The sequence below is a fragment of the Leptodactylus fuscus genome, chromosome 1 (genome assembly GCF_031893055.1).
Source record: "Leptodactylus fuscus isolate aLepFus1 chromosome 1, aLepFus1.hap2, whole genome shotgun sequence".
In the NCBI taxonomy this organism is placed as follows: Eukaryota; Metazoa; Chordata; class Amphibia; order Anura; family Leptodactylidae; genus Leptodactylus; species Leptodactylus fuscus.
In genome coordinates this window covers 4,848,473-4,866,551 of record NC_134265.1, presented here as the reverse complement: position 1 = coordinate 4,866,551, position 18,079 = coordinate 4,848,473, and the positions used below count along the sequence as shown (strand labels likewise).

Genomic DNA, 18,079 nt, shown 5'->3' with positions numbered 1-18,079 from the left:
TGTTGCTGTACATTATTATATTAATACCATGGTGCTGTACATTATTATATTATTCCCATGGTGCTCTGTACATTATTATATTAATCCCATGGTGCTGTACATTATTATATTAATCCCATGGTGTTCTGTACATTATTATATTAATCCCATGGTGCTGTACATTATTATATTAATTCCATGGTGCTCTGTACATTATTATATTAATCCCATGGTGCTGTACATTATTATATTAATCCCATGGTGCTCTGTACATTATTATATTAATCCCATGGTGCTCTGTACATTATTATATTAATCCCATGGTGCTGTACATTATTATATTAATCCCATGGTGTTCTGTACATTATTATAGTAATCCCATGGTGCTTTACATTATTATATTATTCCCATGGTGCTCTGTACATTATTATATTAATCCCATGGTGCTGTACATTATTATATTAATCCCATGGTGCTCTGTACATTATTATATTAATCCCATGGTGTTCTGTACATTATTATATTAATCCCATGGTGCTGTACATTATTATATTAATCCCATGGTGCTCTGTACATTATTATATTAATCCCATGGTGTTGTACATTAATATATTAATCCCATGGTGCTGTACATTATTATATTAATCCCATGGTGCTCTGTACATTATTATATTAATCCCATGGTGTTGTACATTATTATATTAATCCCATGGTGTTGTACATTATTATATTAATCCCATGGTGCTGTACATTATTATATTAATCCCATGGTGCTCTGTACATTATTATATTAATCCCATGGTGCTCTGTACATTATTATATTAATCCCATGGTGCTCTATACATTATTATATTAATCCCATGGTGTTGTACATTATTATATTAATCCCATGGTGCTGTACATTATTATATTAATCCCATGGTGCTCTGTACATTATTATATTAATCCCATGGTGTTGTACATTAATATATTAATCCCATGGTGCTGTACATTATTATATTAATCCCATGGTGCTCTGTACATTATTATATTAATCCCATGGTGCTCTGTACATTATTATATTAATCCCATGGTGCTGTACATTATTATATTAATCCCATGGTGCTCTGTACATTATTATATTAATCCCATGGTGTTCTGTACATTATTATATTAATCCCATGGTGCTCTGTACATTATTATATTAATCCCATGGTGTTGTACATTATTATATTAATCCCATGGTGCTGTACATTATTATATTAATCCCATGGTGCTCTGTACATTATTATATTAATCCCATGGTGCTCTGTACATTATTATATTAATCCCATGGTGCTGTACATTATTATATTAATCCCATGGTGCTCTGTACATTATTATATTAATCCCATGGTGCTCTGTACATTATTATATTAATCCCATGGTGCTGTACATTATTATATTAATCCCATGGTGCTCTGTACATTATTATATTAATCCCATGGTGCTCTGTACATTATTATATTAATCCCATGGTGCTGTACATTATTATATTAATCCCATGGTGCTCTGTACATTATTATATTAATCCCATGGTGCTCTGTACATTATTATATTAATCCCATGGTGCTCTGTACATTATTATATTAATCCCATGGTGCTGTACATTATTATATTAATCCCATGGTGCTCTGTACATTATTATATTAATCCCATGGTGTTCTGTACATTATTATATTAATCCCATGGTGCTCTGTACATTATTATATTAATCCCATGGTGCTCTGTACATTATTATATTAATCCCATGGTGCTCTGTACATTATTATATTAATCCCATGGTGCTGTACATTATTATATTAATCCCATGGTGCTCTGTACATTATTATATTAATCCCATGGTGCTCTGTACATTATTATATTAATCCCATGGTGTTCTGTACATTATTATATTAATCCCATAGTGCTCTGTACATTATTATATTAATCCCATGGTGTTGTACATTATTATATTAATCCCATGGTGCTGTACATTATTATATTAATCCCATGGTGTTGTACATTAATATATTAATCCCATGGTGCTGTACATTATTATATTAATCCCATGGTGCTCTGTTCATTATTATATTAATCCCATGGTGCTCTGTACATTATTATATTAATCCCATGGTGCTCTGTACATTATTATATTAATCCCATGGTGCTGTACATTATTATATTAATCCCATGGTGCTCTGTACATTATTATATTAATCCCATGGTGCTCTGTACATTATTATATTAATCCCATGGTGCTCTAATTCCATGGCGCTTTACATTTGGGGGTTACATACAGTACACAAAATATACAAACAGATAATACTGTAATCACTGGCACAGTGGGGTAGAGGGCCCTGCCCGCGAGGGCTTACAATCTATGGGGGAAGGGGGTAGAGACAGAAGGAGAGGGAGAGACTGTACAGATGGCGGTGCGGTGACAGTGTTTTTGGAGGTTGTAGGCCTTCCTGAATAGGGGAGTCTTCAGGGCCTTCTTGAATCCTGTGATTGTGGGGGTCAGTCTTATGTGTCGTGGTAAGGAGTTCCAGAGTATGGGAGATGCACGGGAGAAATCTTGGAGACGGTTGTGTGAGGAGCGGATGAGATGAGAGCGGAGTAGGAGATCATTGGAGGATCTGAGGTTACGTGTGGGCAGGTAGCGGGAGATTAGGTTGGAGATATATGGAGGGGACAGCTTGTGGATGGCTTTGTATGTCAGTGTTAGTAACTTGAACTCTATTTGCTTGGCAACAGGTAGACAGTGAAACGATTGGCAGAAGGAAGCAGTCAATGAAGAACAGGGGGTGAGGTGTATTAAGAGAGCAGCGTTATATACTATGTTTATATAGTGGTGACTCCTCACCTGGGTGGGTCCCTGTAGGAATGTCCTCCTCACACTCCTCATCACCACTCACATCGGGCTCTTCCTTTATTCTCATAGTTATAACTTTAATGTCGCTCACATCTTTATCCTGATGGAAAATCTGCAATACAAATAATGTAAAAGTCACCGGACAAATGGGGAAGTCACAGAGAATGTTCTATAGCAGCGATGGGGAACCTTTTAGAGACAGAGTGCTCAAACTGTAACTCAAAACCCACTAAATTATTGCAAAGTGCCAACACAGCAATTTAACTCTAATAATCTGCAGATCCACAAATCATAGTCGTGTGACGCTGGGTTCACACCAGTGTCTGGACTCCATTCTCAGGTTTGCGTCTTCTGCATGCAGAAGACGGAAACCTGTAATGCAGAGTCCGGCAGTGAGCGCCGGTGAGCGTTTTATGACTCCACAGCAAAATCGTTTTTAAACCGGACACAGAGTACTGCATGTCCGACTCTGTGTCCGGTTTTAAAAAAAACTGTTTCGCCGCAGAGAGCATAAAACGCTCACGGCCGGACACTTTTCAAACCCATTCAAATGAATGGGCTTGAAAGATGCCTGCAGGTTTCCGTCTCCTGCCCTGTTTTGTGCAGGAAATGGAAACCTGCAGAACGGACTCCCGGGCGCAGATGTGAACGAACCCTTAATGGAGTTTTACAGAGCTTGTACTGAAAGGTAAAGGTCTCTACATTTGGCATACCTCCCAACTTTTGAAGAACCGAAAGAGGGACAAAATGTGTGGTGCGCGTAGCGCGCCATGGCAAATTTAGCCACGCCCACTTTTGTGTTGACTCCGCCCACTCATTAATTTTTCATGTGCCCGCACACAGTATAATCCTCCTACAGTCAACCGTAAATTATATGTCCCCCCTCTATCTCTCCCCCAGTTTCATATACACCCTTCATCTGCCCCCAGTTTCATGTCCCTCTTCCATCTCTGCCCCCAGATTCATGTCCCTCCATCTCTGCCCCCAGATTCATGTCCTCTCCATCTCTGCCCCCAGATTCATGTCCCCACATCTCTGCCCCCAGATTCATGTCCCTCCATCTCTGCCCCCAGATTCATGTCCCTCCATCTCTGCCCCAGATTCATGTCCTCTCCATCTCTGCCCCCAGATTCATGTCCCCACATCTCTGCCCCCAGATTCATGTCCCACATCTCTGCCCCCAGATTCATGTCCCTCCATCTCTGCCCCCAGATTCATGTCCCCCATCTCTGCCCCCAGATTCATGTCCCCCATCTCTGCCCTCAGATTCATGTCCTCTCCATCTCTGCCCCCAGATTCATGTCCCCACATCTCTGCCCCCAGATTCATGTCCCTCTTCCATCTCTGCCCCCAGATTCATGTCCCTCCATCTCTGCCCCCAGATTCATGTCCCCACATCTCTGCCCCCAGATTCATGTCCCCACATCTCTGCCCCCAGATTCATGTCCCTCCATCTCTGCCCCCAGATTCATGTCCCCACATCTCTGCCCCAGATTCATGTCCCCACATCTCTGCCCCCAGATTCATGTCCCCACATCTCTGCCCCCAGATTCATGTCCTCTCCATCTCTGCCCTCAGTGTCATGCCGTCCTCTCCTTCATCTGCCCCCAGATTCACGTTCCACCTCCACATTAAACTTACCTTCTCCTCCGCTCCCTCGCCGCCTCTCTCACTGACACATGCGGCTGAAGGAAGGAGCTGACACAGGTCAGCTCCTCGCTTCGCCGCTGCCCGCCTCTCTCCCTGACACATGCGGCTGAAGCTGCTCGCGTGCTCGCTTCGCCGCTGCGTCTCTCTCTCACTGACACATGCGGCTGAAGCGAGGAGCTGACCTGTGTCAGCTCCTTGCTTCGTCGCTCCCGCCAGCTCCTGGCTTGTACATCGCGTCTACAAGCCAGGAGCCGGCGGCAGCAGCGAAGCGAGGAGCTGACACAGGTCAGCTCCTCGCTTCAGCCGCATGTGTCAGCGAGAGAGACACGCAGCGGCGAAGCGAGCACGCGAGCAACTTCAGCCGCATGTGTCAGGGAGAGAGGCGGGCAGCGGCGAAGCGAGGAGCTGACCTGTGTCAGCTCCTTGCTTCAGCCGCATATGTGTTCAACTCAGATCTGCGTCCTCTGGACGCAGATCTGAGTTGAAATCGGGACATACCTCCCTCCAACCGGGACCGCGGGACATGTCACCCAAATCGGGACTGTCCCGCGGAAATCGGGACGGTTGGGAGGTATGCATTTGGTACTTTTGAACAATTAATATTCACAACGTACATCGCACAGATCTGTGTTATAGTGACCAGTCAATGTTATTACAGCCTGTACTTTTATCACATGCCTGCTATACAACAGATAATATGTGATATAAATAATGAAGGACTCTGTTCCCTGTATGTTTTGCCGTTCATATTGTCATTGCTGATCACCTGGAGGCGCTGCACAGAAAGGGCCACAGCAGACTCTACCTGCTCAGGAGGCTGAGGGCCTTTGGAGTCCAAGGGCCATTTCTTAGGCCTTTTTCAACTCTGTGGTAGTATCAGCCATCTTCTTCAGAGTGGCCTGCTGGGGGAGTAGCATACCAGCCAGGGACTGAAATAGACTTGACAGGCTGATCAGAAGGGCCAGCTCTGTCCTGGGGAGCCCCCTGGACCCAGTAAAGGTGGTGGGTGACAGAAGGACACTGTCTGTGGAGAGCTCAATGTTGGAGAATAACTCCCACCCCATGTATGAGACCTTGGCAGCACTGTCAGTAACTGACTGCTTCACCCCAAGTGCGAGAAGGAGCTATCGGAGATCCTTTCTCCCAACCACGGTCAGACTGTATAATCTACATCAGGCCAAGCGAAGATCACTCCGCACAGAGAACTAAATGATCCTGAGTCTTTCTTTAGTTGCTATGACTCCTAGAATTTTTCTCCTATCTGCAATTCTGAGCTTATGTGTCTCCTTCTGTAATATATTACTGTTATTATCCTGTATCTATATTATCATGCTGGTGTGTAACATACTGACAGACAACATACACGGTGGGACTATTAAAGGATTATCTTATTCTCTCCCCACAGTATTAAATGCTCCATAGTAGCCCCCCCACACACACACACACACACACATGCAGTTAATACACACACAGAGAATTATAATTATCTGAAGTCCCATGTAGAGCCGTAAGGCATGTTCCTTCTTCTGACTACAGGCGTTGAAGACTTACCTCACCACTCCTGCATTAGGGCAGAAGTCACACTCTGCAGTTAGTGTAGGCCGTGGCCTACACTGACAGCTTTCAGCTGTATGAGCATTGGTACATACAACTGAAAGAAGGGATCGGTCACTTAAGGGATAATCCTGTACCGGATTCCCCATTAGTGAGCGATCTGGGCGATGGCATGCGTGCAACCAGAGAGGTCTCTGAGTGCCATAGATTCGCCATCACAGTTCTAGGTCATTAATCTGCATGAAGATGAAAGATGTCCTGACAGTAGCTGCAGGTCTGTGAGAAGCCGGATAAACATATTAGATGGCGGCTCAATGACACCGCCCATGTATATAACCATATAATACTGCTGGATACAACAAGACTGACCACAAGGACTTCACAGCCCGTCTACACATCATAGGGAATATCTCCATCTACCTGATCATCATCCTGTGGAAGAAGAGGACTAGGACATCTCTCCGGTGTTGTCCTCTTACTGGATCTACCTGTAGGAAACACAGACAGGGACTGAATTTATTCTGTACATACAAATAATGGAAGTCCATGTGTATATAGTCATGTCTATTACTTGCTGATGTGAGGGGCCGGTGGTCCTCCATCATCACCTCCTTGTACAGATCCTTGTGTCCTTCTAAATACTCCCACTCCTCCATGGAGAAATAGACAGCGACATCCTGACACCTTATAGGAACCTGACAACACAATGATACAGTCATCACCCCGACCCCTCCAGTTACTGTATAATGTCCCAGCATTCCCAGCAGTGTCACCTCTCCAGTCAGCAGCTCCAGCATCTTGTTGGTGAGTTCTAGGATCTTCTGTCCATTGATCTCCTCCTGTATCAGGGGGTGAGGTGGAGGCCCCGGGAATGGGCTCAGGGTTCCTCCATATCCATCATACACAGGAGCCTGACAGCGCCCACTAGAGGTCTTCTTCACTACTGTGTAATCCTGGTTATGGGGAGACACATTAATAAATCTCACTACATACATGTCCAGAGTCCATCACCTCTCCAGTCATATCATCTGTTATTACTATAGATAAGAATGATGTCATGATGACATCATCAGAATCTCTCACCTCTCCAGTAAGCTGGTAGATGATCTCTAGGGTGAGATTTAATAGACTTTCCGCCATCTTGTTCCTGTCTCTTTCCATCCTTGATGGATCACTCAGGAATATTCTCTTATGTAGAAGATATGAATATGTTCTTAATTTCCCAAGTTTTGGATTCCGGGAATTATTTGCAGATAGAACTATAGAAAACCCAAAACAAGAAATCCATCCATGTTGTTGTGATACAGATATTATAGAGGGCTCAGACAGAGAATACAGATATAGAGAGGATTAGTTAGATTTACCATCTGTATACTGATCCTGTGTCTTAGTCACAATTTGGTGATTCTCAGCACCCAATTTTTTTGCATATAATTCCACCAAAAATTCATGGAATTATCTACCTTCTCATCTCCTAAAAACATTAATCAAAGTAATCAAAAAGTCATACGTACCTCAAAAAGGAACCAAATAAACTTCAATTCTCCACACCGCTCTGTCAGAAGAGAAATAAAGTTACGGCTCTGAGAATATGGCGGCACAAATACTAAGAGTGAAGCTGCAATACCAGACACAACCTGTGCACAGCGGTGGCGCTGATTCTGTGAGAAATCAGGCATTCATTTAGATACAAGCCCTTTAAGGCCTCATTGACCCGACTATGTGTTCAGGCCGAGGGGGTAACGATGGATTTTCAGAAGTCACCTGCACACCTACGTGGTTTTCGATGGGGGGTTCTATACTCCTCGGAGCGTCAGAGCCCCTCGGCCTGCTCACCATGTCCTGTACCAAAAAGAGCGAAAAAACGCTGCAGAAAATGTAACCCCCAAAACACAAGGGTGGTGAAAAGTTTGCGATCACCTCAAAATTTTATATATTTCTATAAAAATTTCACCTAAAATTACAATAAATGTTCACAAAAAAGGAAGAAGGTAAAAGAAATCATCAAAGATGCACATTAACACACATTACAAGCACAATAAATCTGCTGCGGACAAAAGAAAACCGACATTGCATTCTGCAGCACCCCCTCTCCCCAAAAAGGATAACAATAACACTCCCCCTCCCCCAATATAATCCTGCCAGGACGGTGACCGTATATATACCTATATACCTCCTCCTCTAACGCAACCGTGGTTACAGGACCTGTGATGATGTCACATATGTGGGAGGAGTCTGAGTCACATGATCAAGTGTTACTGCTGGATGGGGAGAAGTTCTGCATGGAGCAGGATGTAGCAGAGCTGTCTGTATGTGACGTGTATGTAGCAGAGCTGTGTGTGACGTGTATGTAGTAGTGGAGCTGTGTGTGTGACATGTATATAGTGGAGCCATCTGTGTGTGACGTGTATGTAGCAGAGCCGTCTGTGTGTGACATTTATGTAGAGGATCCGACTGTGTGTGACATGTATGTAGTAGAGCCGTCTGTGTGTGACGTGTATGTAGTGCAGCCATCTGTGTGTGACATGTATGTAGAGGATCCGTCTGTGTGTGACGTGTATGTAGTAGAGCCGTCTGTGTGTGTCGTGTATGTAGCAGAGCCGTCTGTGTGTGACGTGTATGTAGTGCAGCCATCTGTGTGTGACATGTATGTAGAGGATCCGACTGTGTGTGACATGTATGTAGTAGAGCCGTCTGTGTGTGACGTGTATGTAGTGCAGCCATCTGTGTGTGACATGTATGTAGAGGATCCGTCTGTGTGTGACGTGTATGTAGTAGAGCCGTCTGTGTGTGTCGTGTATGTAGCAGAGCCGTCTGTGTGTGACGTGTATGTAGCGGAGCCGTCTGTGTGTGACATGTATGTAGAGGATCCGACTGTGTGATATGTATATAGTGCAGCCATCTGTGTGTGACGTGTGTGTAGAGGATCCGTCTGTGTGTGACGTGTATGTAGTAGAGCCGTCTGTGTGTGACGTGTATGTAGCAGAGCCGTCTGTGTGTGACGTGTATGTAGCGGAGCCGCTTGTGTGTGACGTGTATGTAGAGGATCCGTCTGTGCGTGCCGTGTATGTAGCGGAGCCGTCTGTGTGTGACGTGTATGTAGCGGAGCCGTCTGTGTGTGAGGTGTATGTAGCGGAGCTGTTCGTGTGTGACGTGTATGTAGAGGATCCGTCTGTGTGTGACGTGTATGTAGCGGAGCCGTCTGTGTGTGACGTGTATGTAACAGAGCTGTCTGTGTGTGATGTGTATGTAGCGGAGCCGTCTGTGTGTTACGTGTATGCAGCAGAGCTGTCTGTGTGTGACGTGTATGTAACAGAGCTGTCTGTGTGTGACGTGTATTTTGTGGAGCCATCTGTGTGTGACGTGTTTGTAGCGGAAACATTAGTGTGTGACCTGTATGTAGCAGAGACGTCTGTGTGGGACCTGTATGTAGCGGAGCCGTCTGTGTGTGAGGTGTATGTAGCGGAGCCATTTGTGTGTGACGTGTATGTCGTGGAGCCATTTGTGTGTGACGTGTACGTCACGGAGCCGTCTGTGCGTGAGGTGTATGTAGCAGAGCTGTCTGAGCGTGAGGTGTATGTAGCGGAGCCATTTTTGTGTGACGTGTATGTAAAGGATCCGTCTGTGTGTGACATGTATATAGTGCAGCCATCTGTGTGTGACGTGTGTGTAGAGGATCCGTCTGTGTGTGATGTGTATGTAGTAGAGCCGTCTGTGTGTGACGTGTATGTAGCAGAGCCGTCTGTGTGTGACGTGTATGTAGCGGAGCCATCTGTGCGTGCCGTGTATGTAGCGGAGCCGTCTGTGTGTGACGTGTATGTAGCGGAGCCGTCTGTGTGTGAGGTGTATGTAGCGGAGCCGTTCGTGTGTGACGTGTATGTAGAGGATCCGTCTGTGCGTGACGTGTATGTAGCAGAGCCGTCTGTGTGTTACGTGTATGTAGCAGAGCTGTCTGTGTGTGACGTGTATGTAACAGAGCTGTCTGTGTGTGACGTGTATGTTGTGGAGACATCTGTGTGTGACGTGTTTGTAGCGGAGACATTAGTGTGTGACCTGTATGTAGCAGAGACGTCTGTGTGGGACCTGTATGTAGCGGAGCCGTCTGTGTGTGAGGTGTATGTAGCGGAGCCATTTGTGTGTGACGTGTATGTCGTGGAGCCATTTGTGTGTGACGTGTATGTCACGGAGCCATCTGTGCGTGAGGTGTATGTAGCGGAGCCGTCTGAGCGTGAGGTGTATGTAGCGGAGCCATTTGTGTGTGACGTGTATGTAAAGGATCCATCTGTGTGTGACGTGTATGTAACAGAGCTGTCTGTGCATGACCTGTATGTAGCGGAGACGTCAGTGTGTGACCTGTATGAAGCTGAGGTCTACCTATGATGTAAATTACAGACGCCTCTCATCTTTTTAAGTGGTGGAACTTGCACTATTGGTGACTGACTAAATACTTTTTTGCCCCACTGTATGTAGCGGAGCCGTTTGTGTGTGACGTGTATGTAGAGGGTCCGTCTGTGCGTGACGTGTATGTAGCGGAGCCGTCTGTGTGTGACGTGTATGTAACAGAGCTGTCTGTGTGTGATGTGTATGTAGAGGAGCCGTCTGTGTGTGACATGTATGTAACAGAGCTATCTGTGTGTGATGTGTATGTAGAGGATCCGTCTGTGCATGATGTCTATGTAGCGGAGCCGTCTGTGTGTGACGTGTATGTAGCAGAGCTGTCTGTGTGTGACGTGTATGTAACAGAGCCGTCTGTGTATGACGTGTATGTAGCGGAGCTGTCTGTGTGTGCCGTTTATGTAGCGGAGACGTCTGTGTGACGTGTATGTAGAGGATCCATCTGTGCATGACGTGTATGTAGCGGAGACGTCAGTGTGTGACCTGTATGTAGCGGAGCTGTCTGTGTGTGACGTGTATGTAGCGGAGCTGTCTGTGTGTGACATGTATGTAGAGGAGACTTCAGTGTGTGACCTGTATGTAGCGGAGCCGTCTGTGTGTGACCTGTATGTAGCGGAGCCGTCTGTGTGTGACGTGTATGTAGCGGAGCCGTTTGTGTGTGACGTGTATGTAGCGGAGCCGTCTGTGTGTGACCTGTATGTAGTGGAGCCGTCTGTGTGTGACGTGTATGTAGAGGATCCGTCTGTGCGTGACGTGTATGTAGCGGAGCCATCTTTGTGTGACGTGTATGTAACAGAGCTGTCTGTGTGTGATGTGTATGTAGCGGAGCCATCTGTATGTGACGTGTTTGTAGCGAAGACATCAGTGTGTGACCTGTATGTAGCAGAGACGTCTGTGTGTGATGTGTATGTAGCGGAGCCGTCTGTGTGTGACGTGCATGTAACAGAGCTGTCTGTGTGTGACGTGTATGTAGAGGAGACTTCAGTTTGTGACCTGTATGTAGCGGAGCCGTCTGTGTGTGAGGTGTATGTAGCGGAGCCGTTTGTGTGTGACGTGTATGTAGAGGATTTCTCATTTTGTCTCTCATAGTTGAGGTCTACCTATGATGTAAATTACAGACGCCTCTCATCTTTTTAAGTGGTGGAACTTGCACTATTGGTGACTGACTAAATACTTTTTTGCCCCACTGTATGTAGCGGAGCCGTTTGTGTGTGACGTGTATGTAGAGGGTCCGTCTGTGCGTGACGTGTATGTAGCGGAGCCGTCTGTGTGTGACGTGTATGTAACAGAGCTGTCTGTGTGTGATGTGTATGTAACAGAGCGAGTCTTTCATTTGAATGGGTGAGAAAGATGTCCGGCCGTGAGCGGTAGTGAGCGTTTTATGCTCTCTGCCGCGAAACCGGGTTTTTTAATCCGGACACAGTCGGACATGCAGTACTCTGTGTCCAGATAAAAAAAAAACTGCATGCAGAAGACGGAAAGCACAGAACGGAGACCAGAATGCAGGTGTGAACCTAGGGTTAGACAACTGATCAGAGAAGGGAAAGCCAACTACAGGCGGAAGATGGAACTACAGATGGAGGAGGGTAGAATCTCGAAGGTGTGGGACAGTCTTAAGGCTATATCTGGACATAAACAAAAGGCAGCTCATCAGATAGAAGGAGACAGGAAGTGGCTTAAGGAGCTTAATCTATTCTATACACCAAGACCCAACCCCCAATCCCCACCGACCTGCAGTCATCCTGTACCACTGACATCCCACCTGATGAAGGTCCTAGAGAGACTGGTCCTGACACACCTGCGCCCCCTAGTGAGCTCCGCTCTGGACCCCCTCCAGTTTGCCTATCGGCCAGGCATTGGGGTAGATGACGCCATCATCCACCTCTCTCTCACCTGGAGAAACCCCGGAACACTGTGAATAATGTCCTGTGATTTCTCCAGTGCTTTCAACACCATTCAGCCAGGGCTACTGAGGGAGAAGCTGAACCTTGGTGGAGGGACCATCACCTGTCCAACTGGATCCTAGACTACCTGACAAACCGCCCTCAGTATGTGAGAGCCCAGGACTGTGTGTCTGACACTGTGATCTGTAGTACGGGGGCACCACAAGGTACAGTTCTTGCCCCATTCCTCTTCACACTGTACACTGCTGACTTTAGGCACAACTCCTCCAGCTGTTACCTACAGAAGTCCTCCGATGTCTCTGCTATAGTCGGCCTTATCACTGATGGCGACGATAGGGAATACAGAGACTTATACCGAGATATTGTAGAATGGTGCCAGCAGAACCAGCTCAGGATTAATGCTGGGAAGACCAAGGAGATGGTGGTGGACTTTAGTAAACGGAGAGGTGCTCCGTCCCTGGTGGAGATCCAAGGAACATGTATTGAGATAGTCAGGACCTATAAGTATCTGGGCGTGCTCCTCAATAATAAACTAGACTGGGCTGATCACCTGGAGGCGCTGCACAGAAAGGGCCACAGCAGGCTCTACCTGCTCAGGAGGCCGGGGGTCCAGGGAACACTTCTTATGGCCTTCTTCAACTCTGTGGTTGCTTCAGCCATCTTCCTTGGTGTGGCCTGCTGGGGGAGCAGTATATCAACCAGGGACAGAAATAGACTCCTCGCCGCCGGTACGCGGCCCGGTGCAACATGCCCCGCGGACCGGTGGTTGGGGACCCCTGCCTCAGACCACTGGAGTTATTTCTGAAACCCTTTTTTATGTTTTTTTTTTTCAGATTCCTTGCAACAGGTTCTCTCCATTTTGATGTTGTACTGCCAGACTACACAATGTCACTGTTCATGAGACACTCTTGCTTCCATCTGGCATGGATGGTGACCTACAGTCTGAACTGAACCAATAAATCTGAGGGTTGGATATGGATTGCTGATGGCTTCCACGAATTTGGACATTTTAAAAACTGCAAGGGTGCACTGTATGGCAAAAACACATTCGTGTGTGTGAAAGACATAGAGGACTCGTGACTCCTGTTATCAAGTTTTACTAACAAAAAACCCAACAGTGTAAATTAACTTACTTTTTTAAATAACTTTGATAAAATAATACTTATATAAAATATTTAACGATAAAAGTTTTTTTTTCAAAAATATAAAACTTTACAAGGTGAATAGTTCTTGGGTATAGAAGCCTGTTGTATGACTAGTGGATGCCCGAGCGTCAACGTGTTGCCTATCATGCCCTTGCCCCTGATGAGAAGGCGGGTACTGTACACCTTGCTGTTGATACGGACCCTGACTTCAGTACAACCCACCTTCCTGGGAATCCTGGCGCTGTGAAGGGTCAAATGGCCTAAACTGTTGTTGGGGTGGCATGGGACCGGACACTATTAGACTGGCAAGATGTTTAGGATCCTGCTCACCCTGGAACTGGTTAAGAATGCTTATGATTGTGGACTGGCACAAGAGCTGCCGTTCTGGAAGCACCTTCTCCATGTGCCTTGCCACCATTTGGTCGAAGTGTTCATTGGCACTCCATCCACTCCACGTGAATCCATGCCTGACCCTCCAGGGTGTTTTCTTTTCTTGCCGCGACCAGTTATTTTTGTTGGACTTTGGGGCTCTAGCAGACTTGGCGATGAAGGGGTTTGCGATGGGGAAAAAACTTGAGAACATTCTAGTGCACCACGGTCCTCAGACTCCTCAACACCACCTTCCAGATTGTCAACAGTTCTGAAAAACATTAACAATTTTTAAGTAACAGACATTTAGATTTTTTACTGCCAAACTAAACAATTTCACAGTACAGTATATCAAAAATATACTCACTCTCCAATTTCCATTACTTCTTTCAGAAACATCTGTAGTTTGGTATACATGTACGGTTTCTTAGTCCAGCGACCAGCTTCACTCTTCCCCTTTGCAGAAAACTCACGCTGAAACTGTTTTCAGCATGTGTTCCACCAAGTCTTGATCTCATCAACTGGAATAAAAATTAAAAAACATTAAATCTAATCACCTTTTTGGAAAATGTAAATAGTTTGCTGATTTTGTAGTTGATACGTATTTTTTTTTCTTTTCACAGTTGATGCAATATCCCATTCATCAGCATGAAGTGCTTTGCCTGTGTCCTCCCAGGCTCGGTCTTTACCGATTTTTCCAAGTAAACCTCACACTGTTTGTCCCATAGCAATGGGCGTTCCTATAAAATATTGTAAATGTTTTGGATTATGACCAATAAAAACTTCTGTTATATTACAGTATTGTGTTACCAAGTGACTTCCTGAATAGGGGAGTCTTCAGGGCCTTCTTGAATCCTGTGATTGTGGGGGTCAGTCTTATGTGTCTTGGTAAGGAGTTGCAGAGTATGGGGGATTCACGGGAGAAATCTTGGAGATGGTTGTGTGAGGAGCAGATGAGAGCAGAGCGGAGTAGGAGGTCGTTGGAGGATCTGAGGTTACGTGTGGGCAGGTAGTGGGAGATGAGGTCAGAGATATATGGAGGGGACAGCTTGTGGATGGCTTTGTATGTTAACATTAGTAGTTTGAGTTCTATTCGCTATAGGTAGCCAGTGAAGGGACTGGCAGAGGGGAGCCGCCGATGAAGAACAGGGGGGGGGGGGGGGGGGGGGGGGTGAGGTGAATTAAGCAAGCAGTGCAGTTTAGGGTGGACTGGAGGGGGGCAAGGGTGTATGCTGGGAGTCCATGGAGGAGGGTGTTGCAGTAATCTAAGCAAGAGATTATGAGGGCATGGACGAGCGTCTTGGATTCGATGGATGTTCTTGAGTTGGAGGCGGCAGGAAGTGCTGAGGGTTTGAACGTGCGATTTGAAGGATAGGTTGAGTCCAGGGTTATCCCAAGACATTGGACCTGAGGGACAGGGGTGAGAGTGGTTCCGTTAACTTTGATAGATGGGTCAGGTAGAGGGGCCATGTGGGGTGGGGTGAAGATGATGAGCTCTGTTTTTTCCATGTTGAGTTTGAGAAAGCAGGAGGAGAGGAAGAAGGCTACGGCCGCTAAACAATCTGGAACTCTGGCCAGCAGGGAGGTCATATCTGGTCCAGAGAGATATATTTGGGTGTCGTCGGCATAGCAATGGTATTGAAAGCCATGAGATTCTATGAGTTGGTCAAGGCTGAGGGTGTAGATGGAGAACTAACCCCCCCCCCCCCCACTGCCAATAGTCATTCCCTAGTAGGCAGTAACTAACCTCCCCCCACTGCCAATAGTCATTCCCTAGGAAGCAATTACTAACCACCCCCCTTTGCCAATAGTCATTCCCAAAGCATTCACTAACCCCCCATAACCCATCAAACCATATCTGCACCATGGTGAGGAGCTGTTCGACATATTGTCGGGACATCCTCTCCTGAGTGACGTGTGGCAGCTAATGGCTCCTCGGCAGTCGTCTTCTTTCTTTCTCTACTGCGTTTTGACGTAGGTACGGTAGCGTCGCAGTGTTTACATCCGCAATTACGGATATACACGGAAGATGTGTTGTGTATATCCGCAAAACTGCACGGGCCCATAGACTTGTACGGGACCGTCCGTGCCATAAAAGAACAGGCGTTACGGACATGCAGTATACTGTCCGAACCACGGTTTCGGCACGCCACACCACGGACAAAATCTACGGTGGTGTAAGAGGCTGCATAGAAAACAATGGGTCCGCAAATGGTACGAAATTTAAAACCCTCAATTGCAGACCATTTGCGGTCTAAAAGTACGGTCGTGTAAGACCAGGCTAAGGGAAAACAGGTTATCTACATAATCAATGATTCCCTTTCGTCCCACAGCAGCACAATACGGGGATACAGCAAGTAATACTCTTAGGTTTCCTCGCCTTACAGAACTTAAAGGGATCCTATCAATCAGATGGCTTTTTTTTGTGCCTACCACGTCGGAATAGCCTTAAGAAAGGCTATTCGTCTCCTACCTTTAGATGTCTTCTCTGGGCCGCCGTTCAGTAGAAGTATTGGTTTTCGCCAGTATTCAAATGAGTTCTCTTGCAGCACTGGGGGCGGGCCCCAGCGCTCAAGCAGCACTGGGAGCGTCCCCAATGCTGCAGGAGAACTCTCTTCATCTTCTTCAGGAACGTCATCTGCCTGTATCTTCTTCTGGCGGAGGCAGTGAAACATGTAGGCCACGGGCAGAGCCGTCTGCGCATGCCCACAGGCTACAATAAAAATGGCCATTCTCCGCCCAGGAAGGAGAGACCGCTGTAGAATGGGCCCTAAGAAAGTCAGGAGGAGTTAACCTCTGAATGGAAAAAGAAACTTTAATAGCCTCCCTAACCCACCTAGAAATGGAGGCCTTTGAAGCCCTAAGGCCCCTGTGCGTACCAACTACATTCAGAAGGAGATTTTCAGATCTCCTGAACGACCTTATATGGTCAATGTAAATGCACAAGCACCATACGAGGTCCAAGGCATGAAGTCTCACTTCCTCCGGAGAGGAAGGAGCAGGACAAAAGACATGAAGAGAAACCAACTGGTTAACGTTAGATAGGGAAGGCAACGTGGGCCTGAACCCTGGAAGGAACCTCGGTTGGACCCTGTCCTCAAAAAAGGAAATGTAGGGTTCCTCAGAGGAAAAATCCTGAAGCTTGCCAATCCTTTCGGAGGGAGTAATGGCCAAAAGGAACGTGATTTTAAAGGCAAGAAACTTTAAATCCACCTCCTCCAGGGGTTCAAATGGAGGATCGCAGGTGGTCAACAGGACCAAGGTCAGATTCCACTGATGTACAGGAGCAGAGACTGAGTGCCTAAGCCTCATGGCTCCCTTGAGGAAACTACTCACCAGAGTTGAGACAGACGCCTCCCCAGACAGGCAGACAATGCGGCAACATGCACCTTTAAGGGCACAGGGGAAAGCCCTTTGCCTAGACCATCCTGAAGAAAATCCAGGACAGCTCCAACTGGGGGAATCTGAGGACTCAATCCCATGATCCAAATACCAGGACTTGAAGACATTCCCAATCCTGAGAGTTTTTATTAGTTGTTTCTGCCCTGGCGCAGGCAATGGTCTTCAGGATGGCTTCTGACAGTCCACTAGATCTCCATAGGGACTGGCTAATCTCCAGGCTGTCAAGTTGAACCTCCTCAGATCCTGGCACTTCTCAGCTCCTTAGGAAACCAGGTTCTGGGTGGGAGGGGAGAGCCTCTAATATGTCCTTTGACTCATGATCATGAGCTGGGAAAACCAAGTCCTCTCTGACCAGAATAGGATAATGGCTATCAGAGAGACTTGGTCCTATATGATCTTCATCAATACCCTTGGTATCATGGAAAGTGGAGGGATATATAAGCCAGCCTGGACCTCCAAGGGATGGACAGGGCATCCACAGCTAAGGGATTGTCCTGCTGGTACAGTGAGCAGAACGACTCCACCATGAGTCAAGTCACCATGAGGTCCACTTCTGGGAGACCCCGTCACAAGATGATCTTTTGGAACACCTCTGGATTGAGGCACCATGCTCTTCATACGGTAGAACCTCGACTCAACTCATCTGCTACTAAGTTCAGAGAGCCCTCTAGAATGGAATCTTGAATGGCTTTGGTGCTGGGCCTAGACTGGGAAAGGGACCCACATCCCCCACCAGAGGGTCTACGTCTGCCACTAGAGGATTGGTGCAAGGACTTACCCCCTCTGTCCTCCAGCTCCTCCAATAGTTC

General features: G+C 46.5%; 2 protein-coding genes across 2 annotated transcripts in view; both read right to left on the bottom strand.

Annotated features, from left to right (window-relative positions):
* LOC142192512 (uncharacterized) overlaps nucleotides 1–18,079 on the bottom strand; it is a 207,719-nt gene that overhangs the window by 35,877 nt on the left and 153,763 nt on the right. The window lies entirely within an intron of this gene.
* Nucleotides 6,540–7,612, bottom strand: LOC142196850 (gastrula zinc finger protein XlCGF66.1-like). The gene is made up of 5 exons (XM_075266836.1): nucleotides 7,570–7,612; nucleotides 7,139–7,314; nucleotides 6,829–7,008; nucleotides 6,587–6,750; nucleotides 6,540–6,543 (listed from the first exon to the last, which is right to left on the bottom strand). Exons 2-5 carry the CDS (start codon nucleotides 7,214–7,216, stop codon nucleotides 6,540–6,542), a joined length of 426 nt encoding a protein of 141 aa, XP_075122937.1. The 5' UTR covers nucleotides 7,217–7,314; nucleotides 7,570–7,612.